This window comes from Oncorhynchus gorbuscha, linkage group LG03 (genome assembly GCF_021184085.1).
Source record: "Oncorhynchus gorbuscha isolate QuinsamMale2020 ecotype Even-year linkage group LG03, OgorEven_v1.0, whole genome shotgun sequence".
NCBI lineage: Eukaryota > Metazoa > Chordata > Actinopteri > Salmoniformes > Salmonidae > Oncorhynchus > Oncorhynchus gorbuscha.
The window spans coordinates 71,254,062-71,268,657 of NC_060175.1; the positions used below are offsets into that span (position 1 = coordinate 71,254,062).

A 14,596-nucleotide genomic window follows, 5' to 3' on the forward strand; every position below is an offset into this window, starting at 1 on the left:
AAAGATTTCATTATGGCTGTGCCAGACGGGTGTTCGTATCAGGGCTCAGTTTCAGCCGGGAGCTCATGAACAAGATGCTATATTAACTTGTTAGGGGACAGCTGCTGTGTTGAACCCACTGTGTGTGTGACTGTGTGTTTTCTTTTCTCCCCACTGACTGTTTTGATACATGGATGCAATTTGTCAGTTAACAGCTGATGGTGCTAGACGAGGGTTTGGATTTACGCTCATCTCTGTAGATATGCCATTTCGCGTAGGAGAGTCGCCGGAGCAGCAGGCCGCGGCGTGAGCCAGTCTCCAGATCTGATCTTACCTCCAGCCCTCACCACAGTTTGCACTGCTTTACTGTGCTTTGCACTTTTTGTCCATGTACAAATGGTTAACAAGCAGTTTTTTTGATGCTAAAATTGTCTTACACCATATCTTGCATGCGTTATGTGATTTAGCTTACGGCCAATCGCTACTGTACATAAAGGACAATTGGAGAGTTGATTAGTCTATTGCATTCTCCATGTTCTTACACGTTAGCAGGACATCCTGGAGTCTCTTGGCTGTCTGAGTGGGTTGCCTATCGTACACTCTTCAGAAGTGACTTAACATTGGTAATTAGGACTAGCTTCATGGATAGGCTTGATGTCATTCAAATAGGTGTTTGTAGAATTACTTTTACCCTCATTGCATGTTCGAATCAAAAAGCCATACATAATTCCCACTCCTGATTCTCTCCACTGGCACTATGCTGCACATATTCACTGCTAATCCAACAAACCAGCTGAGCAAGCTGTAAAACCGGTGTGGAAGACATCCACTCAAGGCCGGCACGAACATTATATACCTCTAATGGTTTAAGCATTGTTGAGATCAGGTTAGCTGCGTGCCTGGCCGGCGGCGCGGGATCCCCGCTAGCGCGTAGCATGTTGGCAGCGTTAGCTATCAGAGAAACTGTGAATCCAAGTAGCTGCCACAGCTTTACTCTGACAATCGACAATCAGTCATCCAGACTGACGCCTGGCTACACCGCACTCCAATCCACGGGGGAATTATAAGGCTGTAACAGGAGAAATGTGTCTATATCGGGTTGAGAGACCGTCTCTGATGGGGAATGCATATGGACTTATCCATTGCTGACAGATAGGCCTATGCAAAGATTCCTCCCAGGAGTCGCAGCTTCACTAATTCTCTCTCGCATATAAAAAGTGCTGCCACAGGAGGAGCTGATGGATTTGTGATTTGCTGTCAGGGATTCTGCGGTGTAGTTGGTCCTGTTTATCAAGTGTAGCCTTTCTTGTCCCAGTGGGCCTTTTCGTTCTAGGGTTGAGGGCTTGAGGCATAACTCCTGTGAGGTTATGTTTAGAACAAGGCTGTGGGAGAGCTTTAAACAGGATAAATGAAACCAAGTCAAATTAATTCCTCCAATGGGAAGTGAACCAGTACTGTTGTGAGCTGGTAGCCACGGTTTAGGCCCTCCATCCACCCTGCCAGTCAGCACGACACCCTAGCAGGCACCTCTGCTCTGTAAAATGTGCTGTCTTCTCGTCGACACATGCCCTCCCTGCTTATACAGTGCATTCGGTAAGTATGTAGACTCCTTTTTCCACGTTGTTACGTTACAACCTTATTCTAAAATGGATTCAATACATTTTTCACGTCATCAATCTATACACTACTGCATAATGACAAAGAGAACTGGTTTTGACGTTTTTGCTAATTTATTAAAAAAGAAACGTACCTTATTTACGTAAGTATTCAGACCCTTTGCTATGAGACTTGAAATTGAGCTCCGGTTCATCCTGCTTCCGTTGACCATCCTTGAGGTGTTTCTACAACTTGATTGGAGTCCAGCGGTGATATATTAAATTGATTGGACATGATTTGGAAAGGCACACACCTGTCTATGTAAGGTCCCACAGTTGACAGTGCATGTCAGAGCAAAAACCAAGCCATGAGTTCAAAGGAATTGTCCGTAGAGCTCCGAGACAGGATTGTGTTGAGGCACAGATCTGGGGAAGGGTACCAAAACATTTCTACAGCATTGAAGAACACTGGCCTCTATCACTCTTAAATTGAAGAAGTTTGAGAAACAAGATTCTCTGGTCTGATGAAACCAAGATTGAACTCTTTGGTTTTAATGCCAAGTGTCAGGTCTGGAGGAAACCTGGTACCATCCCGACAGTGAAGCATGGTGGTGGCAGCATGCTGTGGGGATGTTTTTCAGATGCAGGGACTGGGAGACTAGTCAGGATTGAGGGAATTCTGAACGGCGCAAAGTACAGAGATCCTGATCCAGAGCGCTCAGGACCTCAAACTGGGGCGACGGTTCACCTTCCAACAGGACAACGACCCTAAGCACACAGCCAAGACAAGTCTCTGAATGTCCTTGAGTGGCCCAGCCGTTCGAACATCTCTGGGGAGACCTAAAAATAGCTGTGCATCAATGCTCCCCATCCAACCTAACAGAGCTTGAGAGGATCTACAGAGAAGAATGGGAGAAACTCCAAATACAGGTGTGCCAAGCTTGTAGTGTCATTCCCAAGAAGACTTGAGGCTGTAATCGCCACCAAAAAGGTGCTTCAACAAAGTACTGACTAAACTGTCTGAGTACTTTTGTAAATGTGATATTTCAGTTTTATTTTTAATAAATGTGCAACATTTTCTAAACCTGTTTTTGCTTTGTCATTATGGGGTATTGTGTGTAGATTGGGGGGGGGACTATTTTTAATCCATTTTAAAATAAGGCTGTAATGTAAACAAAACGTGGAAAAAGTCAAGGGGTCTGAATACTTTCTCAATGCACTGTAACAAACTTCCTATAAAAGAAGCCTAAAGCTGATGATCATGCTGTGAAGGCCAATACAAAGCATTATTTGTGTCCCTTTATTCTGATGGATAAACAGAAGTGCCTTTATTTGCTCTTGGACCATCTTGTCTCTGTCCTAGACTGAAACGCCAGTCTACTGCTCCCAGTTTGCATCCAAGGTGTAGTTTTACCAGCTTCAGTGCCCCAGACTGGCATGCCAGGCAACACAGAGAAGCATTTCTCACCTATTTTACATATGTGCCGCTCCCTCCCTCTTCCCAGTTTAAAGTTACACCCCCCCAGACAATCTCCCAACCCAGTCCCCCCATGTCAATGTGGTGGGGTACAAGTTATCCAAGAAGAACTGTGTTGAGCTGTGTTGATGGTGGTTTCCATGGATCTGTGGGAGGGGGTGTGTGGGTGTAATGACAGGCCACAGCTGGATGTCTTGGTACCTCAGGAGCATGCCCTGGTCAGTTACCCAGGGAAGCAACAGCCAGTAGGTCAGACAGACTCCTGCCTGAATGCCTTCCTCCCCTGAGTGAGAAAGTGAGCCCTAGTTAGAAAATCAGGGAAAGCATGCCATGCTAGATCTATTTAAAGTTCATCTCCTTCATACAGTTGTGTAGTTTTTTGATGTTTGCAGTGTAGGCAAAGGGAGCACCCTGAATTAAGTTTTAATTGGAATTTTGGGAGTGTCGTTGTGAGTTCTGACATGCACACCATATAAGCCGCCGCCTACCAAGGCCGCACAGAGGCTGAGGGTCTTGATTACAGTTCACACTTGAATTGACGACCCTCGACTTTGTCACTTCTGTCTCAAGCTTATTTATTGTTATGAAGCCACATAACAGTCTTGGCTGATCACCGAGACTAGTTTAGTCCAGCATTTGCACAGGCTTAGTATTCAAAGTATGATAAGACAGGGTGCGGAGAAGTGTATGCATGCACATTTATATTGGCTTACTAGGTTGTAAAAGAAAATATGTAGGCCTTGCATTTTGCACCCATAACATGCTTGTGGTGGTAGGCTACATAGCCGTAATGTCATTTGGATGGTGTAGAATGACTACTGTTCTGGCTTTTACTTTTAGGAGTAACAATAACTAGGCTCGCTCTAGGCTGAAAACAAATACTATATTGTGCATCTTACAGTATAGACCTAGTTATGTTATTTTTAACAAAGCATATGTAGTTTCAATGTTTTCACATGAACACCTTTGTTTTTCTGATCATGAATTAAACGAGGAAGAAACTAAGAGTGCAGGACCTGTCACATGCTGGTCTTGGTTCTTGGAAGGCTAGATGCAGCGTGTTACTGTCCGCCTGCTGGTTGTGTGCTGCGACGTGTAAAGCTCATCTCGGAAGATTTTGGGGGGCAGGGGTGACGTGAATCTTTACGGGTAGACAGGCTGGCATTGGCCTTGTTTCTATTGTCCAGTTCTGCTGGTAACCGATAAGGGTCGTACTTGTACTTAACTGCTGTTATTAATGGATAGTCTAGAGATTTCATTATTGTAGTGTTTTAGATTTAGAACTTTCCCTTGTGAGTGGTTTAACCATTCAGCACCACCGCTCTTCTTAGTCTTATCCATCACGAAGACCCTCGTGGATCTCTTCCGCAGACAGACACGGAGTCCCCCAGGGGCTGTGTTGAAGCCGAACGGGGTGACTGCTGCGTTTGGTATAAAACCTAAACGGACGGAGTGGCAGGGATAGCGAGGAGCTCTCAGCGGTCTCATTAGTCGAAGAGTTGACTGAGCTCTTATTAATAGGCGGCTGTTGTTGACGCCCTGCTCTGAGCTCCACACTTACCACACTTACCACATTAAAGCCTCCATCCAGCTCCTCTTACAGAGGAAGAGGCCATGTTGCCAATGAAGAGCGGGCATGGGGTGCAAACGGCGACGCGGTTTGCTTTATTAAACGGGCCTAGACATTCAAAATAATTCATCGCGGATCAAAGATGTCTGTTTTTGGAGGGATGAGTCTTTGTAGGCTATTCCCCTGTGCCAGCTAACCTTTCACTGGGAGATGAGGTGCAGTTTGTTACATTTTTGTTTCTTCTTTTTTTTTTTGGACAGCTGAGAGTTACCGTCTGGTCCTTGTGCACCAAAGCCGTATCTTACATCAAGTACCCCAAGGCATGTCAGAAGGGTAAGTACGTGAGTGTGTGTATGTATGTGTTTTTCAGCGAGAGGACTTGGGGACAGGGCCACACTGACTGGCTTGACACATGGGCTGGTGAATCGCGTCCCTCCCTGTCCCTTGACCTTAGGGCCTATGGGCCATCTGCTGACAGCTGGAGCCCTCTTCAGTAAATGGTGCATGCTCGCCATAACCTGTTTGTCAGCAGCCAGTGGAGTTATTGTCTTGGGCTCCAACCACTACCCAAAGGTTCACACACCACCACCACGTGACCCAAGCACCGTTGGATCCACCGTATAAATAATCCAGCAATGCCAACCACTTGCCGCTGAAGGCCTCTTGATAGTTACACTCGATAGACTGTGCTGTACACCACAGCAACGCTATAGGTTAACATGACGACAAATCACCACAAATAATTTTGGACACGTGTCACCTAGATGAACATAATGTAGGTCTAAAGCATATCACTTTTGCATCTGCAAATTGTCCTCTATCCCAACATTGTCTTTGTACAAGGACTTAGATGATGAGTAGTTGAGTCAGGTGTGCTTGTGTGGGGAAAGATTTTGACTATGTTAAATAGCGTTTCCTGTGCATTGTTTCCCCCCCTGGTCTGTGGTTCCAGGGATAGACTTCAGCAGGGACGGCTGCTACATGGCCCTAGCGGAGCGCCGCGACTGCAGAGACTACGTTAGTGTGTTTGTGTGTGACGACTGGCACCTACTGAGGGTGAGTGCCACTCAGAGCTCCCACCACGGGAGTGTCCCAAAAAAAGTTTGTGGATTTACATTTTAGTTTGATAAACTCAAACTTTCAAAGATAATTCATAAAAATCCAAATAACTTCACAGATCTTCATTGTAAAGGGTTTAAACACGGTTTCATATGCTTGTTCAATGAACCATAAACAGTTAATGAACGTGCACCTGTGGAACGGTTGTTAAGACACTAACAGCTTACAGACGGTAGGCAATAAAGGTCAGAGTTATGAAAACTTAGGACACTAAAGAGGCTTTTCTACTCTCTCTGAAAACCACCATAAGACAGATGCCCAGGGTCTCTGCTCATCTGCGTGAACGTGCCTCAGGCATGCTGCAAGGAGGCATGAGAGCTGGTCATGGGTGCACCTCAGCCACGCTCAAGGTCCTAATTGATATCTTAACCGCCATCGATAAGAAACATTACTGTGCAGCGGTATTCATTGATCTGGCCAAGGCTTTCGACTCTGTCAATCACCACAGCCTCATCGGCAGACTCGACAGCCTTGGTTTCTCAAATGATTGCCTCGCCTGGTTTACCAACTACTTCTCTGATAGAGTTCAGTGTGTCAAATCGGAGGGTCTGCTGTCCGGACCTCTGGCAGTCTATGGGGGTGCCACAGGGTTCAATTCTTGGACCGACTCTCTTCTCTGTATACATTAATGATGTCGCTCTTGCTGCTGGTGAGTCTCTGATCCACCTCTACGCAGACGACACCCTTCTGTATACCTCTGGCCCTTCTTTGGTCACTGTGTTAACAACCCTCCAGGCAAGATTCAATGCCATACAACTCTCCTTCCGTGGTCTCCAATTGCTCTTAAATACAAGTAAAACTAAATGCATGCTCTTCAACCGATGGCTGCCTGCACCTGCCCGCCTGTCCAACATCACTACCCTGGACGGCTCTGACTTAGAATATGTGGACAACTACAAATACCTAGGCGTCTGGTTAGACTGTAAACTCTCCTTCCAGACCCACATCAAACATCTCCAATCCAAAGTTACATTTAAAATTGACTTCCTATTTCGCAACAAAGCATCCTTCACTCATGCTCCAAACATACACTTGTAAAACTGACCATCCTACCAATCCTTGACTTCGGCGATGTCATTTACAAAATAGCCTCCAATACCCTACTCAACAAATTGGATGCAGTCTATCACAGTGCAATCCGTTTTGTCACCAAAGCCCAATAGACTATCCACCATTGCGACCTGTACGCTCTCGTTGGCTGGCCCTCGCTTCATACTCGTCGCCAAACCCACTGACTCCATGTCATCTACAAGACCCTGCTAGGTAAAGTCCCCCTTATCTCAGCTCGCTGGTCACCATAGCATCACCCACCTGTAGCACGCACTCCAGCAGGTATATCTCTCTGGTCTCCCCCAAAACCAATTATTTCTTTGGCCGCCTCTCCTTCAGTTCTCTGCTGCCAATGACTGGAACAAACTACAAAAATCTCTGAAACTGGAAACATTTATCTCCCTCACTACTTTTAAGCACAAACTGTCAGAGAAGCTCACAGATTACTGCACCTGTACATAGCCCACCTATAATTTAGCACAAACAACTACCTCTTTCCCAACTGTATTTTATTTATTTATTTTGCTCCTTTGCACCCCATTATTTTTATTTCTACTTTGCACATTCTTCCATTGCAAAACTACCATTCCAGTGTTTTACTTGCTATATTGTATTTACTTTGCCACCATGGCCTTTTTTTTGCCTTTACCTCCCATATCTCACCTCATTTGCTCACATCGTATATAGACTTGTTTATACTGTATTTACTGTATGTTTGTTTTACTCCATGTGTAACTCTGTGTCGTTGTATGTGTCGAACTGCTTTGCTTTATCTTGGCACGGTCGCAATTGTAAATGAGAACTTGTTCTCAACTTGCCTACCTGGTTAAATAAAGGTGAAATTTAAAAAATAAAATGAGGACTGCAGATGTGGCCAGGGCAATAAATTGCAATGTCCATACTGTGAGATGCCTAAGACGGGGATACGGGATGGACAGCTGATCGTCCTCGCATTGGCAAACCACGTGTAACACCTGCACAGGATTGGTACATCTGTACATCACACCTGCAGGACAGGTACAGGATGGCAACAACAACTGCCCGAGTTGCACCAGGAACGCACAATCCCTCAATCAGTGCTCAGACTGTCCGCAATAGGCTTAGAGAGGCTGGACTGAGGGGTTGTAGGCCTGTTGTAAGGCAGGTCCTCACCAGACATCACCGGCAACAACGTTGCCTATGGGCACAAACCCACTGTCGCTGGACCAGACAGGACTTCCAAAAAGTGCTCTTCACTGACTAGTCACTGTTTTTGTCTCACCAGAGGTGATGGCTGGATTTGTGTTTATCGTCGAAGGAATTAGCGTTACACCGAGGCCTGTACTATGGAGCGGGATCGATTTGGAGGTGGAGGGTCCGTCATGGTCTGGGGCGGTGTGTCACAGCATCATCGGACTGAGCTTGTTGTCATTGCAAGCAGTCTCAACGATGTGCGTTACAGGAAAGACATCCTCCTCCCTCATGTGGTACCCTTCCTGCAGGCTCATCCTGACATGAACCTCCAGCATGACAATGCCACCACGCACAGAACGAGCAGTATGGCTGATTTCCTGCAAGACAGGAATGTCAGTGTTCTGCCATGGCCAGCGAAGAGCCTGAATCTCAATCCCATTGAGCACGTCTGGGACCTGTTGGATCAGAGGGTGGGGGCCAGGGCCATTCCCCCCCAGAAATGTCCGGGAACTTGCAGGTGCCTTGGAGCAAATCTGGTGCAGTCCATGAGGAGGAGATTTACTGCAGTACTTAATGCAGCTGGTGGCCACACCAGATACTGACTTACTTTTGATTTTGTCACCCCCCCTTGTTCAGGGACACATTATTCCATTTCTGTTAGTCACATGTCTGTGGAACTTGTTCAGTTTGTCTCAGTTGTTGAACTTATGTTCATACAAATATTTACACGTTAAGTTAGCTGAAAATAAACTCAGTTCACAGTGAGGACGGTTTCTTTTTTTTTCTGAGTTTACAAAACATTAGGAACGCTTTCAATTCATCGGGGCATGGACTTGACAAGGTGTCAAGCGTTCCACAGGGATGCTGGCCCATGTTAACTCCAATGCTTCCCACAGTTCTGTCAAGTTTGCTGGGTGTCCTTTGTGTGGTGGACCATTCTTGCACGCTGGAAACTGAGTGTGAAAAACCCAGCAACGTTGCATTTCTTGACACGCAAACTGGTGCGCCCTGGCACCTACTACCATACCCAGTTCGCTTAAATATTTTCTTGCCCATTCACCCCCTGAATGGCACACATACACAATCCATGTCTCAAGGCTTAAAATCCTTTAAAACTGTCTCCTCCCCTTCATCTACATTGATTTGAAGTGAATTTAACAAGTGCCATCAATAAGGGATCAAAGCTTTCACCTGGTCATTCTGTCATGGAAAGAGCTCATGTTCCTAATGTTTTGTACATTTTGACACATTGTAAAGTGGGGCCCAAACAACCGATGCACCTGTACAGATGCACAGTTTGTCCCTGTCTTTTTTTCTGGTAATTGTCTGTATCCTCTTGTTTGACCTCCCCCTGTCTACCTTTCAAAGCACTTTGAAACAGAGACCCAGGACTTGGCGGGGGTGGAGTGGTCTCCTAACGGCTGTGTTCTGGCTGTATGGGACAGCTGTTTGGAGGTAAGCCATTGTAAAATTAGTTGACAATATGTTGACAAAGTGGGAACCCTGAGAGAGTGTGTGTGTGCTCTCTCCCCAGTACAAGGTGCTGCTGTATTCGCTGGACGGTCGGCTGCTGTCCACCTTCAGTGCGTATGAGTGGTCGCTGGGCATCAAGTCTCTGGCCTGGAGTCCCAGCAGCCAGTTCCTGGCCATCGGCAGCTATGATGGAAAGGTCTGCGCTCTGTCTCCTTCTCTTTCTATAGGCTTACGGTGGCTTCCAGATACACGCATTCTGTGCAACCTGTGCAGATCCGTGTTAATTTCTTCAACAATAATTTAATTTGGTCAATGACCTACTTTTCTTGATGAAAGCGAGTGACTATAACGAGAAATGCCTTGGGGGGGACATTACAAATTACTTCATTTTAGTTGTTGAAAATGTAACTAGATGAGAATTCCACATGAGCCTAATGGTCATTCATGTGTGCTGTAATTCATCTATGTTGCCATTCTTGCGGTTCCACAAATGCGATTTGCTTTTTTCTGACATAATACTTCTGGCATTGTTGGAAGGCTTGTCTTGTCCCCTTTTCAGGGAAATCACTTATTTACACCCCTCCGGCAGTTATGATGGGGAGAAAATCAGAGCTCTGAATTGTTGGACCTCTAGCCAAGGCTTTATAGCCATATGGTTTATTATTCCTGGTATTGGCTAAAATCTGCCACAATAGCAATGTTGACAGCTAAAGTATACGAGGGGATAGTGGGCTTAGTTGGACAAGGCTACCTGCACACAAGGGAAGCAGAAAGTTGTAGTTATGTATTGGATAAAATGCACTGACTATGTGACTGATAACTGAAATGTATTTTAAGACTAAATCTAAAATAGCTGGCAAAATTAACGCGGGTGCAGATTATATTGATGTGGTTCCTGAAAAGAAACTCTTATCTACTATCGTGCGTAGGCCTTTACAGAGAAGTGATTTATTGGTCAAGTCGCATTCCAAACATTTGGGGCTGGTTTCCCAGACACAGATTAGGCGTAGTCCTGTAATGAAAGCACTTTCCATGGAGAATGCATTGTGTGTCTGGAATATTGTCCCATAGTCATGTAGAAAATAATATAATGAGTTGAAGCTATTTTAGACTATAGGGACATGGGGTTGGTGGTATGACTGATGTGGGCTTACCTGATGGTTTTGATCAGGTCCGGATCCTAAACCACATCACCTGGAAGAAAGTGACTGAGTTTGACCACCCAGCCACCATCAACAATGCTAAAGCTGTGAGTACTCTTTCCAATGAGTACATGTCAGTTATAGTGGGGCAAAAAAGTATTTAGTCAGCCACCAATTGTGCAAGTTCTCCCACTTAAAAGAGATGAGGCCTGTAATTTTCATCATAGGTACACTTCAACTATGACAGACAAAATGAGGAAAAAGAATCCAGAAAATCACATTGTAGGATTTTTATGAATTTATTTGCAAATTATGGTGTTAAATAAGTATTTGGTCACCTACAAACAAGCAAGATTTCTGGCTCTCACAGACCTGTAACTTCTTCTTTAAGAGGCTCCTCTGTCCTCCACTCGTTACCTGTATTAATGGCACCTGTTTGAATGTATTATCAGTATAAAAGACACCTGTCCACAACCTCAAACAGTCACACTCCAAACTCTACTATGGCCAAGACCAAAGAGCTGTCAAAGGACACCAGAAACAAAATTGTAGACCTGCACCAGGCTGGGAAGACTGAATCTGCAATAGGTAAGCAGCTTGGTTTGAAGAAATCAAATGTGGGAGCAATTATTAGGAAATAATAATAATAATAATATATGCCATTTAGCAATGGAAGACATACAAGACCACTGATAATCTCCCTCGATCCGGGGCTCCACGCAAGATCTCACCCCGTGGGGTCAAAATGATCACAAGAACGGTGAGCAAAAATCCCAGAACCACACGGGGGGACCTAGTGAATGACCTGCAGAGAGCTGGGACCAAAGTAACAAAGCCTACCATCAGTAACACACTACGCCGCCAGGGACTCAAATCCTGCAGTGCCAGACGTGTCCCCCTGCTTAAGCCAGTACATGTCCAGGCCCGTCTGAAGTTTGCTAGAGAGCATTTGGATGATCCAGAAGAAGATTGGGAGAATGTCATATGGTCAGATGAAACCAAAATATAACTTTTTGGTAAAAACTCAACTCGTTGTGTTTGGAGGACAAAGAATGCTGAGTTGCATCCAAAGAACACCATACCTACTGTGAAGCATGGGGGTGGAAACATCATGCTTTGGGGCTGTTTTTCTGCAAAGGGACCAGGACGACTGATCCTTGTAAAGGAAAGAATGAATGGGGCCATGTATCGTGAGATTTTGAGTGAAAACCTCCTTCCATCATCAAGGGCATTGAAGATGAAACGTGGCTGGGTCTTTCAGCATGACAATGATCCCAAACACACCGCCCGGGCAACGAAGAATTGGCTTCGTAAGAAGCATTTCAAGATCCTGGAGTGGCCTAGCCAGTCTCCAGATCTCAACCCCATAGAAAATCTGTGGAGGGAGTTGAAAGTCGTGTTGCCCAGCAACAGCCCCAAAACATCACTGCTCTAGAGGAGATCTGAATGGAGGAATGGGCCAAAATACCAGCAACAGTGTGTGAAAACCTTGTGAAGACTTACAGAAAACGTTTGACCTCTGTCATTGCCAACAAAGGGTATATAACAAAGTATTGACAAACTTTTGTTATTGACCAAATACTTATTTTCCACCATAATTTGCAAATAAATTCATTTAAAATCCTACAATGTGATTTTCTGGATTTCTTTTTCTCATTTTGTCTGTCATAGTTGAAGTGTACCTATGATGAAAATTACAGGCCTCATCTTTTTTAAGTGGGAGAACTTACACAATTGGTGGCTGACTAAATACTTTTTTGCCCCACTGTATGTGACGACCTAACGTGCAGAGGGGTAGGGGTTAAGGGGTCCATACTACTTTCACTAGTATGCCCTTACACTCTACTACTCTTCGTCAATGTTTCTTAACCCTCTGCCCCCCCCTGTCCTTCCTCCATTCTTCTTCTTGATCTCCACTAATATGTTTGTTGATTGAACTGCTCATAAGCAAGACCAGTTGCAGTTAAATAGATTTATAAACTGGGGGGGTTTGAGCCCTGATTGCTGATTTGGCTTAAAGCTGTGGTATATCAGACTGTATACCACGGGTAATGCAAAATGTTAATTTTTACTGCTCTAATTACGTTGGTAACCAGTTTATGTAGCAATAAGGCACCTCGGGGGTTTGTGATATATGGCAATATACCACGGCTGAAGGGATGTGTCAAGTTAATACATGTTGGGAAACAACTTGAAAAACATGAACATGAAAAACCCAGCAGCGTTGCAGTTCTTGACACAAACCAGGGCGCCTTTCACCTACCATATCACGTTCAAAGGCACTTAAAAAATTGTCTTGCCTATTCACTCTCTGAATGACGCACACACAGGCAAAATCCATGTCTGAATTGTCTCGAGGCTTAAAAATCCTTCTTTAACCTGTCTCCCCTTCACCTACTCTGAAGTGGATTTAACAGGTGTGACATCAATAAGGTATTGTGGCTTTCACCTAGGACAGATGATTTTTACACACTACGTGCTTCAGCACTCTGCTGTCCCGTTGGATTTTGGAAGTTGTAATTTACTTTCTGCCATGCAAATGATTTTGGGACTGTATCACTGTCCCCTCTGCTACAATACTCACACTCCATTTCATGTCTCCCTCTACTGCTTTATATGTAATTGCTTGAAACGCAATGCTTTTAATTGTGAGCAAGTGCTGCGAAAGGACCATTATTTACCTAACTGGGCACTTTAATGCTTGGGTGTTGCTGAGGAAGTGTTGACCATGCCAGGTGACTGACTGGAGCTTGTGTTGTCAGGTGGTCTACAAGGAGGTGGAGAGGAAGCCGGTGGTGGGGAGTGCAGACCTGTCCATTCAGCAACACATCACTATGGGCAGCACCCTCTTTAACACACAGAGCAAATGTAAGCACATCACATCACTATGGGCAGCACCCTCTTTAACACACAGAGCAATTGTAAGCACATCACTATAGGCAGCACCCTCTTCAACACACAGAGCAAATGTAAGCACACCACATCACTATGGGCAGCACCCTCTTCAACACACAGAGCAAATGTAAGCACACCACATCACTATGGGCAGCACCCTCTTCAACACACAGAGCAAATGTAAGCACACCACATCACTATGGGCAGCACCCTCTTCAACACACAGAGCAAATGTAAGCACATCACATCACTAGGGCAGTATCCTCTTCAACACACAGAGCAAATGTAAGCACACCACATCACTATGGGCAGCATCCTCTTCAACACACAGAGCAAATGCAAGTCCACCACATCACTATGGGCAGCATCCTCTTCAACACACAGAGCAAATGTAAGCCCACCACATCACTATGGGCAGCACCCTCTTCAACACACAGAGCAAATGTGTAAGCACACCACATCACTATGGGCAGCACCCTCTTCAACACACAGAGCAAATGTAAGCACATCACTATAGGCAGCACCCTCTTCAACACACAGAGCAAATGTAAGTCCACCACATCACTATGGGCAGCATCCTCTTCAACACACAGAGCAAATGCAAGTCCACCACATCACGCCACACCTGGCAGTGGATATTAGCCAACAGGAGTGTATATTTAATTAAATATACAACATTCTTAGCTATAACTCTTCATTAAAAACCAACCTTAAGAAAATAATTATAGCCTAAGAAAATATTCAATTTGGAATAGATGAAATTGAGATGGTATAATAACCCATATTCAGCATAATTTTTATTAGTACACAGAAAAATAAGGTTTTATCACAGAGTCTATATCACTGTCAAAATTGTCTGACTTATTGATCCTGCTTCTGTGGCGCATCCCTCGGTTGTAGATGAGATCTGCCCATTGCCAGTCCAGGTACCTGTGGTCAAACCTGACCTGGACCGTGCCAACCCTAAAGTCGGGGTCTCCTCCATGGCATTCAGCTCAGACAACCGCTACCTGGCCACAAAGAATGGTAAGGGACAGATTCACACTGTAACGTTGCTCTACTAGCCATAGGTGTAAACCCTGCAGACCCACACTCACAAAATGACCCTTTACCAACCAGGGTT

At 45.0% G+C, this 14,596-nt stretch overlaps 1 protein-coding gene across 2 annotated transcripts in view; it reads left to right on the forward strand.

The window, feature by feature from the left end:
* wrap73 (WD repeat containing, antisense to TP73) overlaps positions 1-14,596 on the forward strand; it is a 66,431-nt gene that overhangs the window by 50,590 nt on the left and 1,245 nt on the right. For both annotated transcript variants that reach the window (XM_046343578.1, XM_046343577.1), the window contains exons 5-11: positions 4,882-4,954; positions 5,574-5,677; positions 9,332-9,418; positions 9,498-9,632; positions 10,608-10,685; positions 13,341-13,446; positions 14,374-14,499. In XM_046343578.1, the coding sequence (XP_046199534.1) occupies positions 4,882-4,954; positions 5,574-5,677; positions 9,332-9,418; positions 9,498-9,632; positions 10,608-10,685; positions 13,341-13,446; positions 14,374-14,499 (709 nt within the window). The remainder of the gene's footprint in view (positions 1-4,881; positions 4,955-5,573; positions 5,678-9,331; positions 9,419-9,497; positions 9,633-10,607; positions 10,686-13,340; positions 13,447-14,373; positions 14,500-14,596) is intronic.